At 35.3% G+C, this 19,474-nt stretch overlaps 1 protein-coding gene across 4 annotated transcripts in view; it reads left to right on the forward strand.

Annotated features, from left to right (window-relative positions):
• The window catches only part of PTPRC (protein tyrosine phosphatase receptor type C), a 125,641-nt gene extending 114,706 nt beyond the window's left edge, over nucleotides 1-10,935 (forward strand). For all 4 annotated transcript variants that reach the window (XM_044267547.1, XM_044267548.1, XM_044267549.1 and 1 more), the window contains 7 exons: nucleotides 1,513-1,603; nucleotides 2,874-3,007; nucleotides 3,973-4,107; nucleotides 5,738-5,860; nucleotides 6,082-6,257; nucleotides 8,007-8,142; nucleotides 9,844-10,935. In XM_044267547.1, the coding sequence (XP_044123482.1) occupies nucleotides 1,513-1,603; nucleotides 2,874-3,007; nucleotides 3,973-4,107; nucleotides 5,738-5,860; nucleotides 6,082-6,257; nucleotides 8,007-8,142; nucleotides 9,844-10,119 (1,071 nt within the window). In that variant the 3' untranslated portion in view covers nucleotides 10,120-10,935. The remainder of the gene's footprint in view (nucleotides 1-1,512; nucleotides 1,604-2,873; nucleotides 3,008-3,972; nucleotides 4,108-5,737; nucleotides 5,861-6,081; nucleotides 6,258-8,006; nucleotides 8,143-9,843) is intronic.
• Nucleotides 10,936-19,474: the final 8,539 nt, after the last annotated feature.

Below are 19,474 nucleotides of genomic sequence, written 5' to 3' on the forward strand. Positions count from 1 at the left end.
CCTGAAAAATGAGGTTTTCATTCACTCAGTTACACAGCAATGCAGGGGGTTTGATACGGGGTGCCATATTTAGTTTGAAAGAGCGTCCCATATTTAAAAAATATATATATGTGTGTGTGTGTGTGTGTGTACACACACATATAATATAAAGAGCATACCATATTTAAAAAATATATATATATATACATATATATGTACACACACATCCCATGCACATATGTTTGCATGTGTATAAAATCCTAATGAACTGTTTATGATGAGCTCTTTCGGTTTAGATTATTCATTCATTTGACAAATACTTAAGAACAAATGCAAAGAAAGGGCTACAGGCAGAGAGATCTTCCAGAATAAATGGCATTTAAACTGATAGTTAGGGACCCCCGGGTCGCTCAGTTGGTTAAGCCTCTGCCTTCGGCTCAGGTCATATCCCAGAGTCCTGGGATCAGCCCCACACCGGGCTCCTTGCTCAGCCGAGAGACTGCTTTTCCCTCTGCCTCTGCCTGCCGCTCTGCCTACTTGTGCTCTCCCTCTATCTCTCTGTCAAATAAATAAATAAATCTTTAAACTGAGAGTTAAAAGGCAAGTCTGAAATGAGCAGAGTGACAAGAGAAAAGGGTAGCCCAGGCCTAGAACTCACAAAGTTAAAGGACAACTCAGCCCCTTATCAGAGTCAAGAAGTTGGTTGGCTGAAGTGGAAGGGAACCATCATAGGGTGAGGCTGGTCCCAGCAATTAACAGTGCAGCCCTGAAGGGTTTTTGGTGCAGTTGAATGCTTCCTAGTGAAGGCAAACAGCTGAGGAGCCTCAGCGGGACTCTGTTTCCTGTTTTAAAAGGATTAGAGCAAGTGAGATTGATTGAAGATAAAGAGACCAGTTAAGAAACTGTTGATGTTTTCAAGTGAGAAATGGAAGTGCACGGTAAAAAGCAGAAACAGAAATGCAAAAGGGTTTGAGAGCTTCCCCCGCAGACGCAGACGGAGAGGTCTTGTTGCTGGATCATCTACTGTGAATGGGAGGGAAAGCGGTCCGGAAGGTGTAAGCAAATGAAGCATCAATTATTTGAAGCAGGAGCCAAGTCTTCTGCGAATGCTGTATCTGGAGAGTTTATTACTGATCATTCCCAGTAATATACCACTGCCTTTTGTAATACTGATCATTCCCAGTAATATACCACTGCCTTTTGTAATATGGATAATCATCAACATGGATACAGTAGTGCTTCGGTTATATAGGACCAAACCATTGCTATTTTGCTCTCCAGCAACTCTTAAGTGGGAAACCTATTTTGTTAAACGATTGTATATCTTGAGTTCAAACTCACCATGTCAAAAAGATGAAATGCCTGAAAAATTAAAAAGAAAACTTAAAACTTGTGAACTATAGGCAATGAATACACATTTTCACAAAATTTGATATAATACTTTTCTTTAGGGAACATCTTTTGCCACAATAATAAACAAAAGCACAACTAGAATTTTAAAAGCAGTGTTCCGTTCTGTTTTTTCACTCTCAGAGACTTCCTTCGTATAGGAGCTGGAGGACACAGCACATTGGAAATCAAGAACAGAATAAAAGTAAAAACAGGAATTCTTACATCATTCCATGTATGTAGCATTCTATGTATTCTTTGGTATCAGATAAAATTAAACTCTTTTTTGCATGCACACACACACAAATGATTTTGAAGCAAGTTTTCAACATCGGGTTCAGAGTAGGGAATAGCTAATGGGCTATTTAAATTTAATTATAGAAAATATTTTGCACCCCATACATTCACAATGGACTTTGGAGGATAGACTGTATACAATACTTTCTACAGATTTAGTATTTTCTATCAATTATTTCAGAAATGGGTTTTCAGAAAGGTGTAATCTCTGAAGCTGGGAGAAAAAAGGCCAAGTCCACTTTACTATTTCTCTCTCATCTTGAGTTTATTTCAGTTATTTGTTTCAGGGTAATTGCCAATAGCAACCATTACTTCCTTTTTTTCCTTTATGTTTTCTTTTTCCCTTCCTTCTATCTGGGAGATTGACAGTAGGTAAAAAGCACCCCATAAACTGTTAATCATCAGACTTAGTAGACTAACAACATCTGTACAGTTTCAATATTTGAATTCTGTTATTTAAGAATTTTATAGGATCATGCCTGGTACAACTCTCATTTTATTCATTTGCATAAACTAGCATGGAGAAATTTGCATAAATCAGCATGGAGAAAATATAACAAACTAACAAACTAGACAACCAAATAAATCATATCGATGTATATTTGGCTGAAGTCCTTCTAAATATTAATTCAAAATCTAGAATTGATGATGATATAGCTAATCGGATCATTTGTCAGGATATTATAGATTAAAGAAATTGAGAAACACAGAAATTATGCACTAAATAATTTTCTTGATTGAATAATAAGTCACCTGAGATACCTATGTAATTAAGATTGTTAATTTGATATTAACAGGATATAAATGAGAAATTAGGTTTTTACCTAAGCTATGTATTTTTTCAAACTTATGTATGTATTTTTAAACGTATCTAGCAGAATGATTTTCCGTGGAAAACTAGTTTTCCATTTTCCTTGGAAACCTAAGTATATGTGTCAGAGACTGAATGCTTATATTATATCTATTTATTGTTTAACATGGTGCTATATCCCATTTTTTCCTAGGAACTTTTTGGAAAGCTGCTTTTTCTTAGATTTCTTTTTTGTGATTTTGTTAATCAATACACACTGAATTTTATGTAGGGTCTCATTTCATGTACCTCAGTAAATTTACACTATGCCGTCTGTTACTTCACTAATTTCTACATGACAATCAAGAGGGTATTTGATTTTTTAAAGAAAGACTTACTACTAATTTATTTTACGTAGATGACTTTAACAGAGTGCCACTCAAACATGAACTGGAGATGAGCAAAGAGAGTGAGCATGATTCAGATGAATCTTCTGATGATGACAGTGACTCAGAGGAAACAAGTAGATACATCAATGCATCTTTTGTAATGGTAGGTACTTGCATTTCCCAAGCCCAGGATCTAACCCTTTAAAAAATGCATTGTAGAATACATTATAAAAATCTATATTTTTATGGTCATTCATTAAGTGATTTTATAAAAGAATGATGGCGTGACAATAACTATTGATCGACACAAAATTTCCTTTATTAATACTATATTTTAGCTTACTGAAAGACTTAAAGATATTAAAACCTAGTGTGTTGATACAAAATAAGACAATGCTTATTATTTACAATTTATGAACGGTAGAACTCTTCCAAATAATACAGATAATACAATTTGAGCAAATATAAGTATTTGAAAATGTTTCTACTTACCCAGATACCCAAATTTTAGACAAATAAGAATTTGCATATTTGCATAGCTAAAAAATTTCATTCAGATTATCTAAAATATTAAAGAGTCTGTTGCATAACTTTTTTTTTTCAGTAAACAGAAAATTCTAACAAGGAACCATAGTCATTCAGTAAATACTTTTTGCATGTACATGAAGTTGGATTTATTTTCCAAATTTTTCTAAGACACACTTGTAGAATATTAGTTTAATTCGGAGTTATCATAAGACTGTGTAGGTAGCAATTAAAGTGGAGACATGGTGAAGATAATCTGAAATGCTTACATATTTTCTTTTTACAACCACATTTACTTTTTTTTTCAACTTAGTTTTGGAAGGAAAAACTTGTTAGTTTTGTTAAGATCATATGTTCTAAACTTGATTTCACACTATTAGCTAAATATTATCATTAACTAAGTATCATTAAGTAACTACATATAGATATCACATTGTTTCTTGGTTCTAAGGATCTTAATATTTTTATGTTACAGATTTGATATCAAATTAACTGACAATATTTCCAAATGATTATTTTTAAGAATCCATTGCTCTCTCATCAGTGAGCAAGAGTAACAGAATCTCTCTCTCTCTCTCAATCTGTCTCTCTTTCTTATTAAAGAGTTACTGGAAACCCGAAGTGATGATTGCTGCTCAGGGACCACTAAAAGAGACCATTGGTGACTTTTGGCAGATGGTATTCCAAAGAAAAGTCAGAGTTATTGTTATGCTGACACAGCTGAAGAATGGAGACCAGGTTTGTACTTCTAAGAATATATATATTTTTTGTATTTCTGTCATAAAATATCATTCTCCATTCTTGGATTATTTTCCTGATTCTCAGGAATTACTTTCCTGATTCTCAACTCAACCCTAGGATTTTTGACCCTTCTGTCACAAAGTTGCCTTTGTTCATTCTTACGACCTTCCATGCAAGTGTTAGTCTTTGGAATCTCATGTCTGGGTTTTGACAGTCTCTCATGCTACTGTTTCTCCAGTCCTACCCACCATCAATGGATCAACTCATGCAGAGCAAACCCAGTGTTACTGCTTGCTACAAACAACAAACAACAGACACATTTTTCTTCTGTTTTCCTCAGATGAAAATCAAACTCCTTAGTGTGTTGTTTAAGACCCTCAATAGCCAGACCCTCAAAAATAATTCCATTTTCTTCATATTTTTATGTTTTCCATGATTTCTATTCTGGACAAGTAGGTTTTCTGACTGAATCTTGACACACCATTTGCATTTTCATCACTGAGACTTAATTTACTGGAATTCCTATGTCTAAAAGTGTCCTTTATTTCCATTTTGATCCTTTTCTTCTAGAACTCCTGAAAAATTTATCTAAATCCTGCCTTCTTTATGTTCATGTAATATTTATTATTACAAAATTTTATAGTTGGAGGTGAACCTAAGATCTAATTTGATCTGTTTAATGACTGTGACATTTATTTGATCTTTTCCTTAGTACCTTGGGTTATCAAAATCTCACTAGTAGTAGATTTTATTTAGTTTTAGTACCTAACATATTATCTGGCATATGTTACAGCTTATTTAGTGAATATTCTCATAAGCATGCAACTATATGCCTTTTCTTTGGTGCCTTACGCCTGGATATAGGACATGTTTTATTTTATGATTTTTTTAAAAAAATTTTTTTAAAAAAGAAGTAACATGTTCAGATTTCCAGCATGGAATTCCAGCACTCTTTTCTTTCACCTAAATTGTGAAAGCCAGGAACTAAAACGCTAGTTTAGGCAGGAATGCCTAACACTGTCAGCAACTGATGGTAATGGGTGCAGAACCATGTGCAGAGAGAACATTCTTCTGTGGTCCACCTGCTTTTCAGTCTGACTCTTTACTTAGGTGTGGAGTCAACTTATATAAGGGTGCTCAGGGTGTTGGTCTTCAAAATATGGAGACAAAACTCCAAAAGATGAAGTCTCCTTCCACAAGGACCACTGGAAAGATAGTGACACTTCTTGCAAGGGTCATGATCAACATCAGCTCAATCTATAAATTTTGAGGAAGTGTTGATAATAAGGGTATGGAAGGAAGAAACAGATCTCCAAGACCTACACTAGTGGCGATAGAGCCGTTCCTGTGGTGTCCTGGCCACTTTGGTTATTTCTCAGTTCCCTTGATTCGCACAAGGAAACACCAGATGTTGTGAAATGGATGTCCACCATACTGAAGTTAGATTTTAGAGTTTTATGTGTGGCTTTCCATTTTAGAACACAGTTAGTAATTTCAATCTAATAGAATGCAGGGAAAGAGAGAGAGGGCAAAGAGAGACAGAGACAGTAAGAGATGTTCTGAATATGTTAAAAAGCAAACAGAACCCTTGTGTGGGGGTTGTTGAATTGTGTTCTTTGTCATCCAGGAAGCCTGTGCTCAGTACTGGGAAGAAGAAAAGCAAACATATGGAGATATACAAGTTGATATGAAAGATACCAAAGAATCTCCAGCTTACACCCTCCGTGTATTTGAACTGAGACATTCCAAGGTATGTAAATAATTTCAGGAGTACGTATTTTTGTTCTGGTAACTGATCTGGTGAAAAAACTAATATAATTAACTCTATAAAAGCAAAGAGAAATTTGTATAATGTTTTTAGAGTAAACCTTTAAGGGTTAAATGAAAGCAATTGTGAAGACAGTGTGACTATTAAATTATTAAATGGACTGAACGTTACTTGAATTAATGTTCCTTCTTTTCTGGTTTCAGAGGAAAGATTCTCGGACTGTGTACCAGTACCAGTATAATAACTGGAATGTGACAGAGCTTCCTGCAGAGCCCAAAGAATTGATCTCTATGATTCAGACTCTCAAAGAAAATCTTCCCAAGAATTCCCCTGAAGGGAATAAGCATCACAAGAGTGCTCCTCTGCTCATTCACTGCAGGTGGGTGGGATTTGATAAGATATTCTCTAAAAATCAGCATAATGCTTGACTTCATGGTTTACACTTCCTGTTAAAGTCTATTTATCCTGATATATAAAATGCATGACCACAACAAAAGCTTCTTGTGGAATCAGTCACTCTCAGTTTTGCTTGCACATACAGAGCAATTTCTATGACTGTTATAGAAATAATGATAGCAATGATTATATTATAGTGCAGTAGTTTTAGTCTATAAGTTTCTTAATACCAGTGTCACATTGACTCCCAGTGCCTCACACTGAATCTGAGTGTCTTATGGCCTGGATGAATTAATGAATAAGTGGCAGGATGCATGAACAGACAGGTGGATGGATATCAATTTTGTTTATGCTTATATGCATTGATCCACCCTATCGGGTCTTAAGACAATCTGAAGGAATGGATGCTTTGCCTTCAGTAAACATTTCAAGTTATATATTACCTGAAAAGACTTTAATATTATATATAATAATTTTTGACTTTATTAATTTCTACTATGTAGACCCTTGACTTTCTTTTTTTTAAGTATTTTTTTAAGACGTTATTTATTTATTTGACAGACAGAGATCACAAGTAGGCATAGAGGCAGGCAGAGAGAGAAAGGAAGGGAAGCAGGCTCCTTGCTAAACAGAGAGCCTGATGTGGGACTCGAATCCAGAACCCTGAGATCATGACCTGAGCTGAAGGCAGAGGCTTTAACCCACTGACCCACCCAGACGCCCCGACCCTTGACTTTCATGTGTGAGAGATGCCTACATAGCTACCTTAAATAAGAGATATTGAAAGAAGGATGCATAATATAAAATATTTACATAAAAATATTAAAGTAAATGCAAAATAAAAATAAAAAGGAAAATGAGAAATGTAAATTTACAGAGATGCTTTTAGAAATTTCAAGAAAGCTTCATTATTATTATTAGAATTGCATACACTAGTATCAAGTCCTTACAGATGCACGACTTTTCAGTCTTTATTAGAGTTTTCAAAGGTGATATTTGTGCAAAAGAAAGCTAAAGTAGGCAAGGTTAAACTTCAAAATTATATGTGTTTCTTAAGATATGGCTGAATATCTATTATATGTCCCTTAGTTATGTAAAATAAATAAAATCCTGCTAATAACATAATTGAATCTTTATTATAATGTAACATGTTTCTTATAGGTAAGTAAATCATTGAATTGTCCTCTATTATTGAATAATTATAGCAGGTATCATTTTTCTATTGATACAGAAACATGGACATTTATAAAAAGCATTAGAGAGGCATAAGAGAGAAAGAGAGAAGGCATGTATTCTAGCAATATACAAAATATTTGGTCCCATATTTCTGGTTTTATTGCTTTCTGGGCATGTCTCTATCTATCTTCCCTAAGTCTTGATGTCCTCATCTGTCAAATTGGCATTACAATATTTGTCCTAACAACTTCCTTAAAACTTCAGATGTAAATAAAAATGCATTATAATCTATAAGGGACTAAACAGAAGAAAAAATATTTATGAAGCTTGAGACAAGTATTTTTAAACTATAAGATTATTATATTCTCAAACTGAAAAAAGTTTTCCAAAAAATGCATTTAGCGGAAACGTTTTGCTCTTAAGAGATTGGAATGACATAATTACAATAAACATGAAGTGAAGAATGCATTTCATCTCTCTCAGTTTTTATTCTAATATCGTCTTCTCCATAAAATGTAGCATTATTTTCTTTTTAAAACTTTTCTTCATTTTATAGAGATGGATCTCAGCAAACAGGACTATTTTGTGCTTTGCTAAATCTCTTGGAAAGCGCAGAAACAGAAGAAGTAATAGATGTTTTTCAAGTAGTAAAATCTCTCCGCAGAGCTAGACCAGGAATGGTTCCCACGCTTGTAAGTAGATCCCACAGCTGCTTTCGATGTCTTTTGCATTTTTATTTTAACAGTTTCTTCTCTTTCTTTCCTTCCCTCCTTGTCTTCCCTATTCCTCAACTTTTCTCTTCTTCTCTTCTATTTAGCTTTCTATTTTTCTTTCCTATCTTCCCTTTCTACATGATAATTCACCTTAAATTATTATATTTTATTTTTTAAAGATTTCATTTATTTATCTGAGAGACAGCACAACCTGGTGGAGTGGCAGATAGAGGGAGAAGGAGAAGCAGGCTCCCCACTGAGCAGGGAACCCCACATGGGACTCGATTCCAGGACCCCAAGATCATGACCTGAGCTGAAGGCAGATGCTTAACTGACTGATCCACCCAGGCTCCCCTAGATTATTATTAATGTAAATAAAAGAACTAACTAGAGCTTGCTAGCAGTTTGTTGTGGCAGTTCATAAAGAACTTCTCCTCAAATGCTCATGAATTCCCTAATTTTCCCCATCTTTAATTTGTATTGCTGTGTAACAAACCACCTCAAAATTAGTGGCAGAAAAAAAAAAAGAACTATTATAGTTCAATAGTCTATTGGCGCAATGAAATAGTTCTGCCAATCACATCAGCATCAACCAGTGTGGGCAAGGCTCACTTACTGGTTTGCCACTGCTAATGTATCTGCTGGGATTTGCCTCATCCAAAGTGATCCCTACCACTAACAGATTGGCAGTTGCAAGACTTTAGCTCTGGCAACAAGAGTGAGTAGAACGCAGGTGCCTTCTTCTCTGGAGGACTAGCCCAGGCACATTCCCATTAAGGCAACAGAGTTCTGAGAAGCAGGGCAGCAGTATGCGAGACCTCTTGAGGACCAGGCTCGGAAACTGGCACAATCTGTCGTCCTCTGCATTTTCTTATCCAAACAAGTCACCACGCTAGCTCAGATTCAAGGAATGGGGAAATTGACTCCACTTCTTGTTGAATGGGTCTGCAAAGTCACCTTGCCAAGAAGCGTGGATCCAGTGAGACTAGCAAGTGTGGCATTTTGTAATCAATCTAACCTGGATGTTCCAGGCAGTCCAGAAATTCATAACTAGTCACCATATAAGCTTAACCTCAGATCTATGCAGCTTTTAATGGTGCAGGACACTGAGCTTGCATACAGTTGATTATAAAAATGTCCTGAGCGCCTACTGTGTGCTCTTGCCAATAAGAGACTCACAGTTTAGTATGAGGAAAATGTGGATATTTATTAAACAATGTAGTAATTGAAATGACAGAGAGATTATACGAAGAACATAAATAGGGGCACTGAATTTAACCTATGGGGATCTGCACAGGCTTTCCCGAAGCAAGTGATTTCTGCTCTGATACTTAGAGGAATGATGCTTAGGCATTAAACCAAGAAGGATAAGCCCAGAAAGTGGCGTCATGGGCCAAGGCAAAGAAATGAGACCCCACGTGGCCTGGGAGGGGAATGAACATGTTTGATGTTACTCCAAGGTAAACTTTGAGGAATGCCCTGCAGTCAATCCTTTGAACTATAGGGGGACTAAGCCATTTAAAATGTTCTTTTTATAAAAACAAAAAAGAGTAGTTTTCTGCTATCCAAGACTTCCAAGGAGATGACCAGTTCTTGGTAATTTTCAACTGACATGAAAATAAATACGTAAACTTTCTTTATAATAATTACATAAGCTTTTTTGCTTCTTTCTTTTACTAGGAGCAATACCAATTCCTGTATGATGTCATTGCTAGCACTTATCCTGCCCAGAATGGACAAATAAAGAAAAGCAACAACCAAGAAGATAAAATCGAATTTGATAATGAATTGGACAAAGCAAAACAGGGTGCTAATTGTGTTGGTTCAACTGGTGCCCTTGATAAGGCCAATGAAGGAAACAAAGAAGATGAAGGTACTAAAGTCACGAATGGCCCTGAAGAGCCAGAACATTCTGCCAATGGTCCTCCGAGTCCAGGTTTAACTCAAAGTGCATAGGAAAGACATATACAGGACTCAAAACATTGTATTAAGTATTATTTCTATTTTTCTAAAAGTAGGAGGATAAAATAGATATACAGTGGATTAATGAATGAAGTACTTTGGACAGATGTTTGAGAAGTTTTTTTTTTTACTACTGTGGTAACATATTTAAGACAGTTTTGCTAAAACATTTGTACAGTTTTATTCATATTTTAAAATTTTACCTGTCAGTCATCAAAAAAATATCTTCTTTGTAGTCTTTGGATGTGTGTATGTGTGTGTGTGTGTGAGACAGAAACAGCAACAGAAATGGGAGAGAGGGTACTTTTAAGTAAATTTAAATGTTTTTGAGAAATTTTGCCCTTTTATTTGAAGAAAAAACACATTTTATACTGAATATATTAACTTAGTTTAAATGACCTATTTTTTAAATCATGAATTGTGTGTGAGACCTAAGAAAAAAATGTGCATTTCTAGAATGACCTCAAGATGTCCTCCTTGTTCTACTCATATATATCTTGTAGTTTACTATTTTATTTTTAGAAATAGACATAAAAGTAGTATGTGTGTGTAGTTACTACAAGAAAGTTAACTAAATTAACATTTGGAAATCTTACATTCCATATGTTAGCATTTAGTCCTTACCTTTCAAGCTCATTTAATCTAATTTAAAATTTTTAAGCAAGCTTATCTTGTTATATTCATATGGTGTTTATAATTTTGTAGCATGGACTATTCCCTATGAATGAATATATGAAATTCATTGCTTGATGCTTTTGACCAAGTATTATGTTTGTTGCAGCTGAATTTAAATAAACACCTTTAAACAAATGCCCTTTATATTAATATTCATGGAATACAAATAGAATTATGCAAACATATTTGTGTGAAATATTTAATTTGAAACCTGATCTATTTTTATGGAATACAACACTGATATGAGAAATATAATATTGCACATGTATACTTTCCATTTTAAAATTCATGCTTAACTTTCACCCAAGTGCATTTACTTTGTTATTTTTTTTATCTATTTTATTTTAATATAATTCCAGTATAGTTAATATACAGTGTTTACTAGTTTCAGGTGTACAATATATTGATTCAACAATTCTATTTATCACAACAGAAGTGCATTGACTTTGAATTTCTCAAATGCTTAGATTATAATAGCTTAATTATGGAAAAAGCCCATGTCCATTGATTGATGAATGGATAAAGAACTTATGGTATATATACACAATGGAATACTACTCAGCCATAAAAAGGAATGAAATCTTGCCATTTGCAATGACCTGGTGGAGCTAGAGACTATTATACTAAGGGAAATAAGTCAGTCAGAGAAAGATAAATACCACATGTATAGACAAAATAAATAAGCAAAGGCAAGAAAGAGAGGCAAACCAAGAAAAAGACTCTTTTTTTTTCTTTTTTATTAACATATAAGGTATTTGTTGCTTCAAGAGTACAGGTCTGTGAATCATTAGTCTTACACAATTCACAGCACTCACCATAACACATATCCTCCCCAGTGTCCATCACCCAGCTACCCTATCCTTCTCCCTACCCCCAGCAGCCTTCAGTTTGTTTTCTGAGATTAAGAGTCTCTTACGGTTTGTCTCCCACCCTGGTCCCATCTTGTTTCACTTTTCCTTCCCTTTCCCCCATGGACCCCCACACTGCCTCTCAAATTCCTCATATCAGAGATAGCATATGATAATTGTCTTTGTCTGATTGACTTATTTCGCTTAGCATAATACCCTCTAGTTCCATCCACATCATTGCAAGTGGCAAGATTTCTTTTTTTCGACAGCTGCATAGTATTCCATTGTATATGTATACCACATCTTCTTTATCCATTCATCTGTTGATGGACATCTAGGTTCTTTCCATAGTTTGGCTATTGTGGACATAGCTGCTATAAACTTTTGGGTGCACGTGCCCCTTTGGATCACTACATTTGTATCTCTAGGGCAAATACCCAGTAGTGTCATTGCTCGGTTGTAGGGTAGCTCTATTTTCAACTTTTTAAGGAAACTCTATACTGTTTTCCAGAGCAGCTGTTCCAGCTTGCAAAGAAACAGACTCTTTTTTTTTTTTAAAGATTTTATTTATTTATTAGACACAGAGAGAGATCACAAGTAGGCAGAGAGGCAGGCAGAGAGAGAGGGAGAAGCAGGCCCCCTTCTGAGCAGAGAGCCCGATGCGGGGCTCCATCCCGGGACCTGAGATCCTGACCTGAGCTGAAGGCAGAGGCTTAATCCACTGAGCCACCCAAGCATCCCAAGAAACAGACTCTTTTTTTTCTTTAAAGATTTTATTTTATTTGACAGATAGAGATCATAAGTAGGCAGAGAGGCAGGCAGAGAGAGAGAGAGGAGGAAGCAGGCTCCCTGCCAAGCAGAGAGCCTGAAGCGGCGCTTGATCCCAGGATCCTGGGATCATGACCTGAGCCGATGGCAGAGGCTTTAACCCACTGAGCCACCCAGGCGCCCCACCAAGAAACAGACTCTTAACTATAGAGAACAAACTGCTGGTTACAAGAAGGGAAGTGGGTAGGGGATGGGTAAAATAAGTGATGGGCATTATGGAGAATGTTTGTTGTGATGAGCACTGGGTGATGTAATGAAGTGAATCACTGTATTGTATACCTGATAGTAATATTACACTCTGGGTTAACTAACTGGAGTTTTAAATCAAAACTTAAAAAAATATATTAGACTGCTTTTACCAGAAATTGACATTAATAATCATAATAAAATCCAATAATTGTCTTCTCATATATAATATATTATGTTATGTATTCCTATATGAATTATATAAGCACATATTAAAACACAGGCTTCATGCAATGAACCTTTGTAGGTTCACAGATCTCAATTTTTTTTGAAGCTTATTTTTTTTTATTATTTGAGAGAAAGTGTGTGCATTCACAAGGAACTGGGGCAGAGGGAGAGAAAGAATCTTGAGCAGACTCCCAACTGAGTGCCCAGGCCAATATGGGGCTCGATCCCTCAACCCTAATATCATGACCCGAGCTAGAATCAAGAGTCGGATGCTTAACTGACTGCGACACCCAGATGCCTGTCACAAGTCTCAATTTTCTTTTAAAAGATCCATAGTCTAAAAATTGTTTAGAATCATAAAAAATTGAAGAAAAATGGCATTTTTCAAACCTAACGAACACTCTTTTTGGTGAATTCTGCATGAGGTTATTGCATTAGTCACACACTGCATTTAGGCTAACTTGGTTTTCTAAATCTTCACTCTCTGACTGATTTTAAGTGTCTTAACTATGTATCATCAATTGCTTTCCATTCAACTCAATTTATCTTGTGTTCATCTTTCTAATTCTCTTATTAGAAATGTGAAATTAGCAATTAATTATTACTTTTTTGGATAGTACCTTGTTAACATATGAAAAGAAGTGAATTTTAAAATGAAACATTAGTTTCTAATTTATACTGAGTTTACATACTATCTCCTTACTTATTAATGAGAAAAGGGGGTCTAGAATCATCCAGTATGGGTACCATGAAGAAAGAAAACTTGCTTTCACTTCTCTCATTACTCACTCAAACTTTCATTTTATTATGTTTTTAGTCAATCAAACTTTTAATGCCTTGATTTCTCCAACTAACATACAATCAGTTGCCATTTACTAGGTAACGTTAAGATGTACAGTTTTTGTATGTGGCAAACTAGTGTTACAGGAGCCCGTTTTATTTGCGAGCTTCTTCAAAATATGAACAGCAGGATTTTTGAATTTTAAATAGTCTACAAGTGCAGTGTCCCTCTGAGGTTTTAGGGGCAAGTGACATCTTCCAAATGGGGCTGTTGTGTGTTTTTGATGTGTATTTTCCACTTGAGTCTACCCTTTTGAGAAGACACAAAATAAATACTTACAAAATAGAGCCATGGCAATTTCTGTTATTTTAAGAAGCAAGTTGGAAACTTTATTTTTTCTTTTTTAAATGAGAAGTTGTAAAGGAATAACTAGAATAGGGAGGTCAGAAGGACCTTTACTCTGTGAGAATATCTATCAATCAGAAGGTGGGGCCCATTGCATTAGAACATGGAATTATATGTATATGATTTTTATTTTTAAAAAGAAAATCATATGTGAATTATAGACCCATGACTAAGATCACATTCCTAGAGAATCTATCATGAGATATAAAAGATGCATCTTCTAAAGTTTGGCATTGCCATTAGTAATTCCAAGGCCTAGTTAGAGAAATTAAACAAAAATTTCCAATTTAATAAAGGCTGGTCCATTCTAGGGTTAAGGCTCTGGATATCATTGTACATTTATTGGGCAAAAAAGAGACTATGTTTCTTTTAAAGTTTATTTTATTTCTGGTACCAGGATTCATTGGAAATAAAAGATACATTTACTGTTCTTAAAATTCAGCTCCCAAGCCATTTATTTTTTATAACAAATAAATATTTGCAGAAAACAGACATATATTGTAATAGTCCCTTGAAATTATAATTAATTGAATTATAGTGATGAGCTGAATGTCTTTGCAATGATAGTTTAGAAATATAAGCTTTTATTTAATTTATTTATTTATTTTTTTAAGATTTTATTTATTTATTTGACAGAGAGAGATCACAAGTAGGCAGAGAGGCAGGCAGAGAGAGAGGAGGAAGCAGGCTCCCTGCTGAGCAGAGAGCCCGATGCGGGACTCGATCCCAGGACCCGGAGATCATGACCTGAGCCGAAAGCAGCGGCCTAACGCACTGAGCCACCCAGGCGCCCGAAATATAAGCTTTTAATCAAAACTCTCATACATGTGCAGTGAAACTTTCACGTCTTTGCTTGCTCTGTTCCCCCTAAAACACCGAATACAAAGTTTATTGTTTCTTTTAACCAACTGGGACTGATCTTAATTTTTAATTTACACCAGAGATTTGTTTTAAAATGTTCTCATTGCAGTATATTAGGTCAAATTAAATGTGTGGTAATTGCTCCTGCTTAACTTTAACATGTTTCTTGACATATCAAATGTACAACTTCAAAGGAAAAGAATATTTGTTCAAATGAGTAGAATAGGCTATGCTTTCGTTCTCCTATACAAACTTTACAAGTGGAACAAGCTGAAGGTTCTTCAAAGAGACACATTCAGAACTGAGCTTTTTCATTTCCTATTTCAGGTGAAAAGATTCATATTGTTAAGGGTCTATTTTCCATAATCATTCTTTTGTAAGCCTCCTTACATGTCTCTTTACATTTTCTTGGCACTTTTTTTGTTGTTGTTGTTCACTACTGTCCCAGTGAAAGGGTGTGCAGGCTGTGTCATTACTTCTAAATTTAACAATGAATCCTGGAACACTGAAAAAAAATAAAATTACAATATTTTTTGAAAAGCAATAATTATTGTAATAGCTAATGTTTATTGAGGCATAATACATGCTAGCTACTTTATTAATTCTTACCTATGTTTGTTTATCAAGACAGATTCTATGCCACACAGACTCTTAGTATCTCCACTTTGTAGACAAGGAACCGAGGCTTAGTAAAGTTTGGTAGCCAGCCTGTTTACTACATCTAGTAAAGGGCAGAGTCAAGATTTGAACCAGCCCTTGCTGGCACCGTAGGCTGCATTCATAACCTTTTGCTCTTTTGGGTCTGAGTATCAATGTTGTTCATGTGTTTGGAAAAATTAGTGGAGAAAATAATGAATTTATTTTATGTCTTTTCTCTATCCATGATTAAAACAAAAACAAAACCACGTGTTACACACTCTCAACAGCACTGCACAACAGAATAAGCTTAGCTGAATTCACAACATTGAAGTTATTGTACAAAATAAACACACTCTTAAACATCCATGGGAAAGGATTATTCTCATAATACATATGAACAAAGATCACTTCATCGCTAAAGTGAGTGCCAGGAAATAAAGCCTAACAATAAATCACAAATGTCACTGTTCCATTGTCTCTCAATTTGGTAATCAGAACAAGTTCTTACCGTTTGGATCACATTTCAGTATGTTTGTCAGAGAACCCATCAATCAGTATTTGAAACAAGTTAACAGGGCACCATAAAATGCAAACCACATTTATGGTAAGTATGACTCATTCACTCTCTCTGGTTAGTCCAAGGGAGCTTGGTTTTTTGTTTTTTTGTGTTTTTTTTTGACCTAGCCGTCCCCAAACTTAGGAGACCATGTAACTGGAAATGGACATCCTATGTAAAGTCACACATGCATTTCCCTCTAGAAAAACCAGTGCTTTCTTGATTCATATGCACCTTCTCAGCATAGTAAAAGTGGGACCTGTGGTACACATAGTTAATTTTCCTAGAAAGGAGAGCTTACAGGGTCCATTAATATCACTCACATATAGTAGACAATCCAGATCTGCAGAGGCTGATGAACTATCAAAGGAGAAAAGTATTGTCTTGAATTTTTATGCTTGCATAATCTTTTTTCAGGCTGGGAAGTGGGGAAAAGATGCGGCACTAGAAAGGGAAATAATCTGCCTGTTATTAATACATGGAATGAAAAGTAGGGTCGTACCAGGACACGCACAGAATCTGCCCCCCTCCCACACTAGCTGACACAGACTCAAAGCAGGGATTTCTTTGCAGTATACATAGGGAACTGTGTACTGAGAATTTTTACCAGTAATCAATAATTCAGCTTTTTCATTAACTCAGACTCTATTATCCCCCATGAATTACATTTCATGGCTTTTGTTATGTGTTATAAGTCATAAAACAGAAAGGGGAGAAATGAATTATTATATTTATAAGAAATTCACATGTAGTAAATCCCTTTATAAAGGAGTTTCCATTTATATTTAATTACTTGCTTCCATTGCATCGACACCTTAACCTAAAGACAGGCAGGGTTGGTAAACAAAGGATATGCAGAGGATTTAATACCATAAATTTGGATATTTTTTCATAATTAATGGAAATTTTAAAAAGTAAACTTAATGGTCATCTATTATCTGTTTTGAGTTACTTTAAATTGCTTTGGCCAAGAATCACATGGGTGGCTTCATCAGTGATTCTGGCTCTGGTCATAATCTCAGGGTCGTGGGATTGAGCCCCACGTCAGGCTCCATGTTCAGTGGAGAGTCCGCTTGAGATTCTCTTCCTTTCCCTCTGTCCCTCCCCACCTCGCTCGCTCTCTCTCAAATAAATATTTTCCAAAAAGTTAAAAAATAAGTTGCTTTGGCCAGTAAATCTCGGGATGGACCATCATAAAGAATAGCAAACAGTTGTTAGCTATTTAAAGTTGAGCACTCTGTGGAACATTTTAACAATTATTATTTTGACATCATCTTTTTTTTTTTTTTTTAAAGATTTTTATTTATTCATTTGACAGAGAGAGATCACAAGTAGACAGAGAATCAGGCAGAGAGAGAGAGAGGAAGGGAAGCAGGCTCCCCACCGAGCAGAGAGCCCGATGTGGGACTCGATCCCAGGATCCTGAGATCATGACCCAAGCTGAAGGCAGCGGCCTAATCCACTGAGCCACCCAGGCGCCCCTTGACATCATCTTTTAAGAGCACGCTTTCCTTCTCCCACACACTATTCTTTTCCCATAGGGATACATGCCGATTAGGTGACAAGTACTTAATAATCCATGAGATCTTTGTCCTGGAAGCTGTACCTTGACTTTGATCCCCATAATATCTTTGAATATCCAGTCATTCTAAATAACTCTGCATCCCTATTGAAGGACACCATAAAGGATCACACTTGTTTCAATATACAAGAAGCACTTTTTCCAACAGCTAGGGATATGTTAATTATGTGAGCAAATATATATCAGTGATATAAATGCAGAGAACTTTGGTCTGGATTTTTCAGTGTGTGTGTGCAAGTATGTGGGTTTCCCTTAAGATGGTCTAATGTTTCTCATCTGGGATCATAGTCCTTTTTAGTTTTATGAAATGACTTCTTAAATGAAACAAGTTATTTTTGCAAATAAAACATGATTTGGCAGTTTTCTTTTTGTTTAAAGTAGCATTAAATCATGGAAGTCAAATTTCTTTTTGATGAGAATCAGTAGGAAATGAGCTCTATTTGTTCTTTCAAGAGGTAGCAAAATATTTGTTCACAATTTAAATGCAGGAAGTTAGTAAAAGGTCAAAATCAGTCAACTCAATGGTAAGTTTAGTCGAATTACTAAAACCCACTGAATTTCTACAGTTTTTTTTTGTTCTTAGTATGTTTCAATTCAATGCCCTGTAGTTATTCAGGGAACGTGTGAATTTTAGAAACAATACCAACCCTACATTTACACAACGTTAAAGAGAGAGACTAATTTTATGTAGCATTGCAAGATGATACACTTTGTAGGCTATTCATTGTCTAACATAATTCCATGGGGATTTACATATAAGATATTTCTCTGGGACTATCATCTGAGCTTTATGTTTGGTGATTTTGTGTAGCTTCTGAAATTATTACAAGTGCAAGACATGTTTTGGTATTAAGTTTCACCAAAAAAAAAGGAAGAAGAACTGGGTATGGTCTGGGATTTCTTGGTACTCCATGGATAACACTAATCTTTCTTCCTACCTTGATTCTTCTTTTCTTTCTGTACCCTGACTTCAAACATTTATGCAACAGTATCATCAGGTCCTTGCATTACCTTGGCCCACAAATACTCCTTTTCAACTGACCATTAAGTGTGCGTTCAACTGATTTCTCCCATCTGTTCCCATTTCCAGTTCCGCAGCTTCTCTGCTTGGGACTATTATTATTTAAGACGATGACAACAGCAACAAACACTTAAATTACCTATTGGTATCATTAAATATGGATAGTTCCAAACTTGATTCAGGACCACAATGTGATGAATGGAATATTTTCTGCTATAAACTGATCTGTTTCACTGTCTTCCTTGGTGTTCTTCCAAACTTGAACCAACCCCAAGTCTCCTACTTTCATCAAATGTCATTAACTGTTTTCTAAAGAAGAAGGAGGAGGAGGAGAAGGGGAAGAAGAAAACGAAGAGGAGGAGGAAGCAGCAGCCACTCACCTGAATTTCTTCTTATTCACTTAAAAATATATATTCCCAATTAAAAAAAAAATATATATATATATATATTCCCATCCTTATCATACTCACTTTTTCTTTCCTTTATCAGAGGAGGTTTTCCTGTACTTTATCAGGCCAAATTCTTTATTCATGAGTCTGTATGTTTTTTTAGAATAAGCACTGTTTTATAAAGTTGATACATTCTTACATAAAAACTAGCAATCAGAAAAGAACCAATAAAAAGTAAAAAAAAAAAAAATTATTCCAAATCCAACTGAAAATGAGTGAAGAGAGTTCACAAAACATGTGAACTACAAAAATCCCTAAACATAAGAAGAGATACTCAAACTCACTCATGG

This window comes from Neovison vison, chromosome 10, assembly GCF_020171115.1.
Source record: "Neovison vison isolate M4711 chromosome 10, ASM_NN_V1, whole genome shotgun sequence".
Classification (NCBI taxonomy): domain Eukaryota; kingdom Metazoa; phylum Chordata; class Mammalia; order Carnivora; family Mustelidae; genus Neogale; species Neogale vison.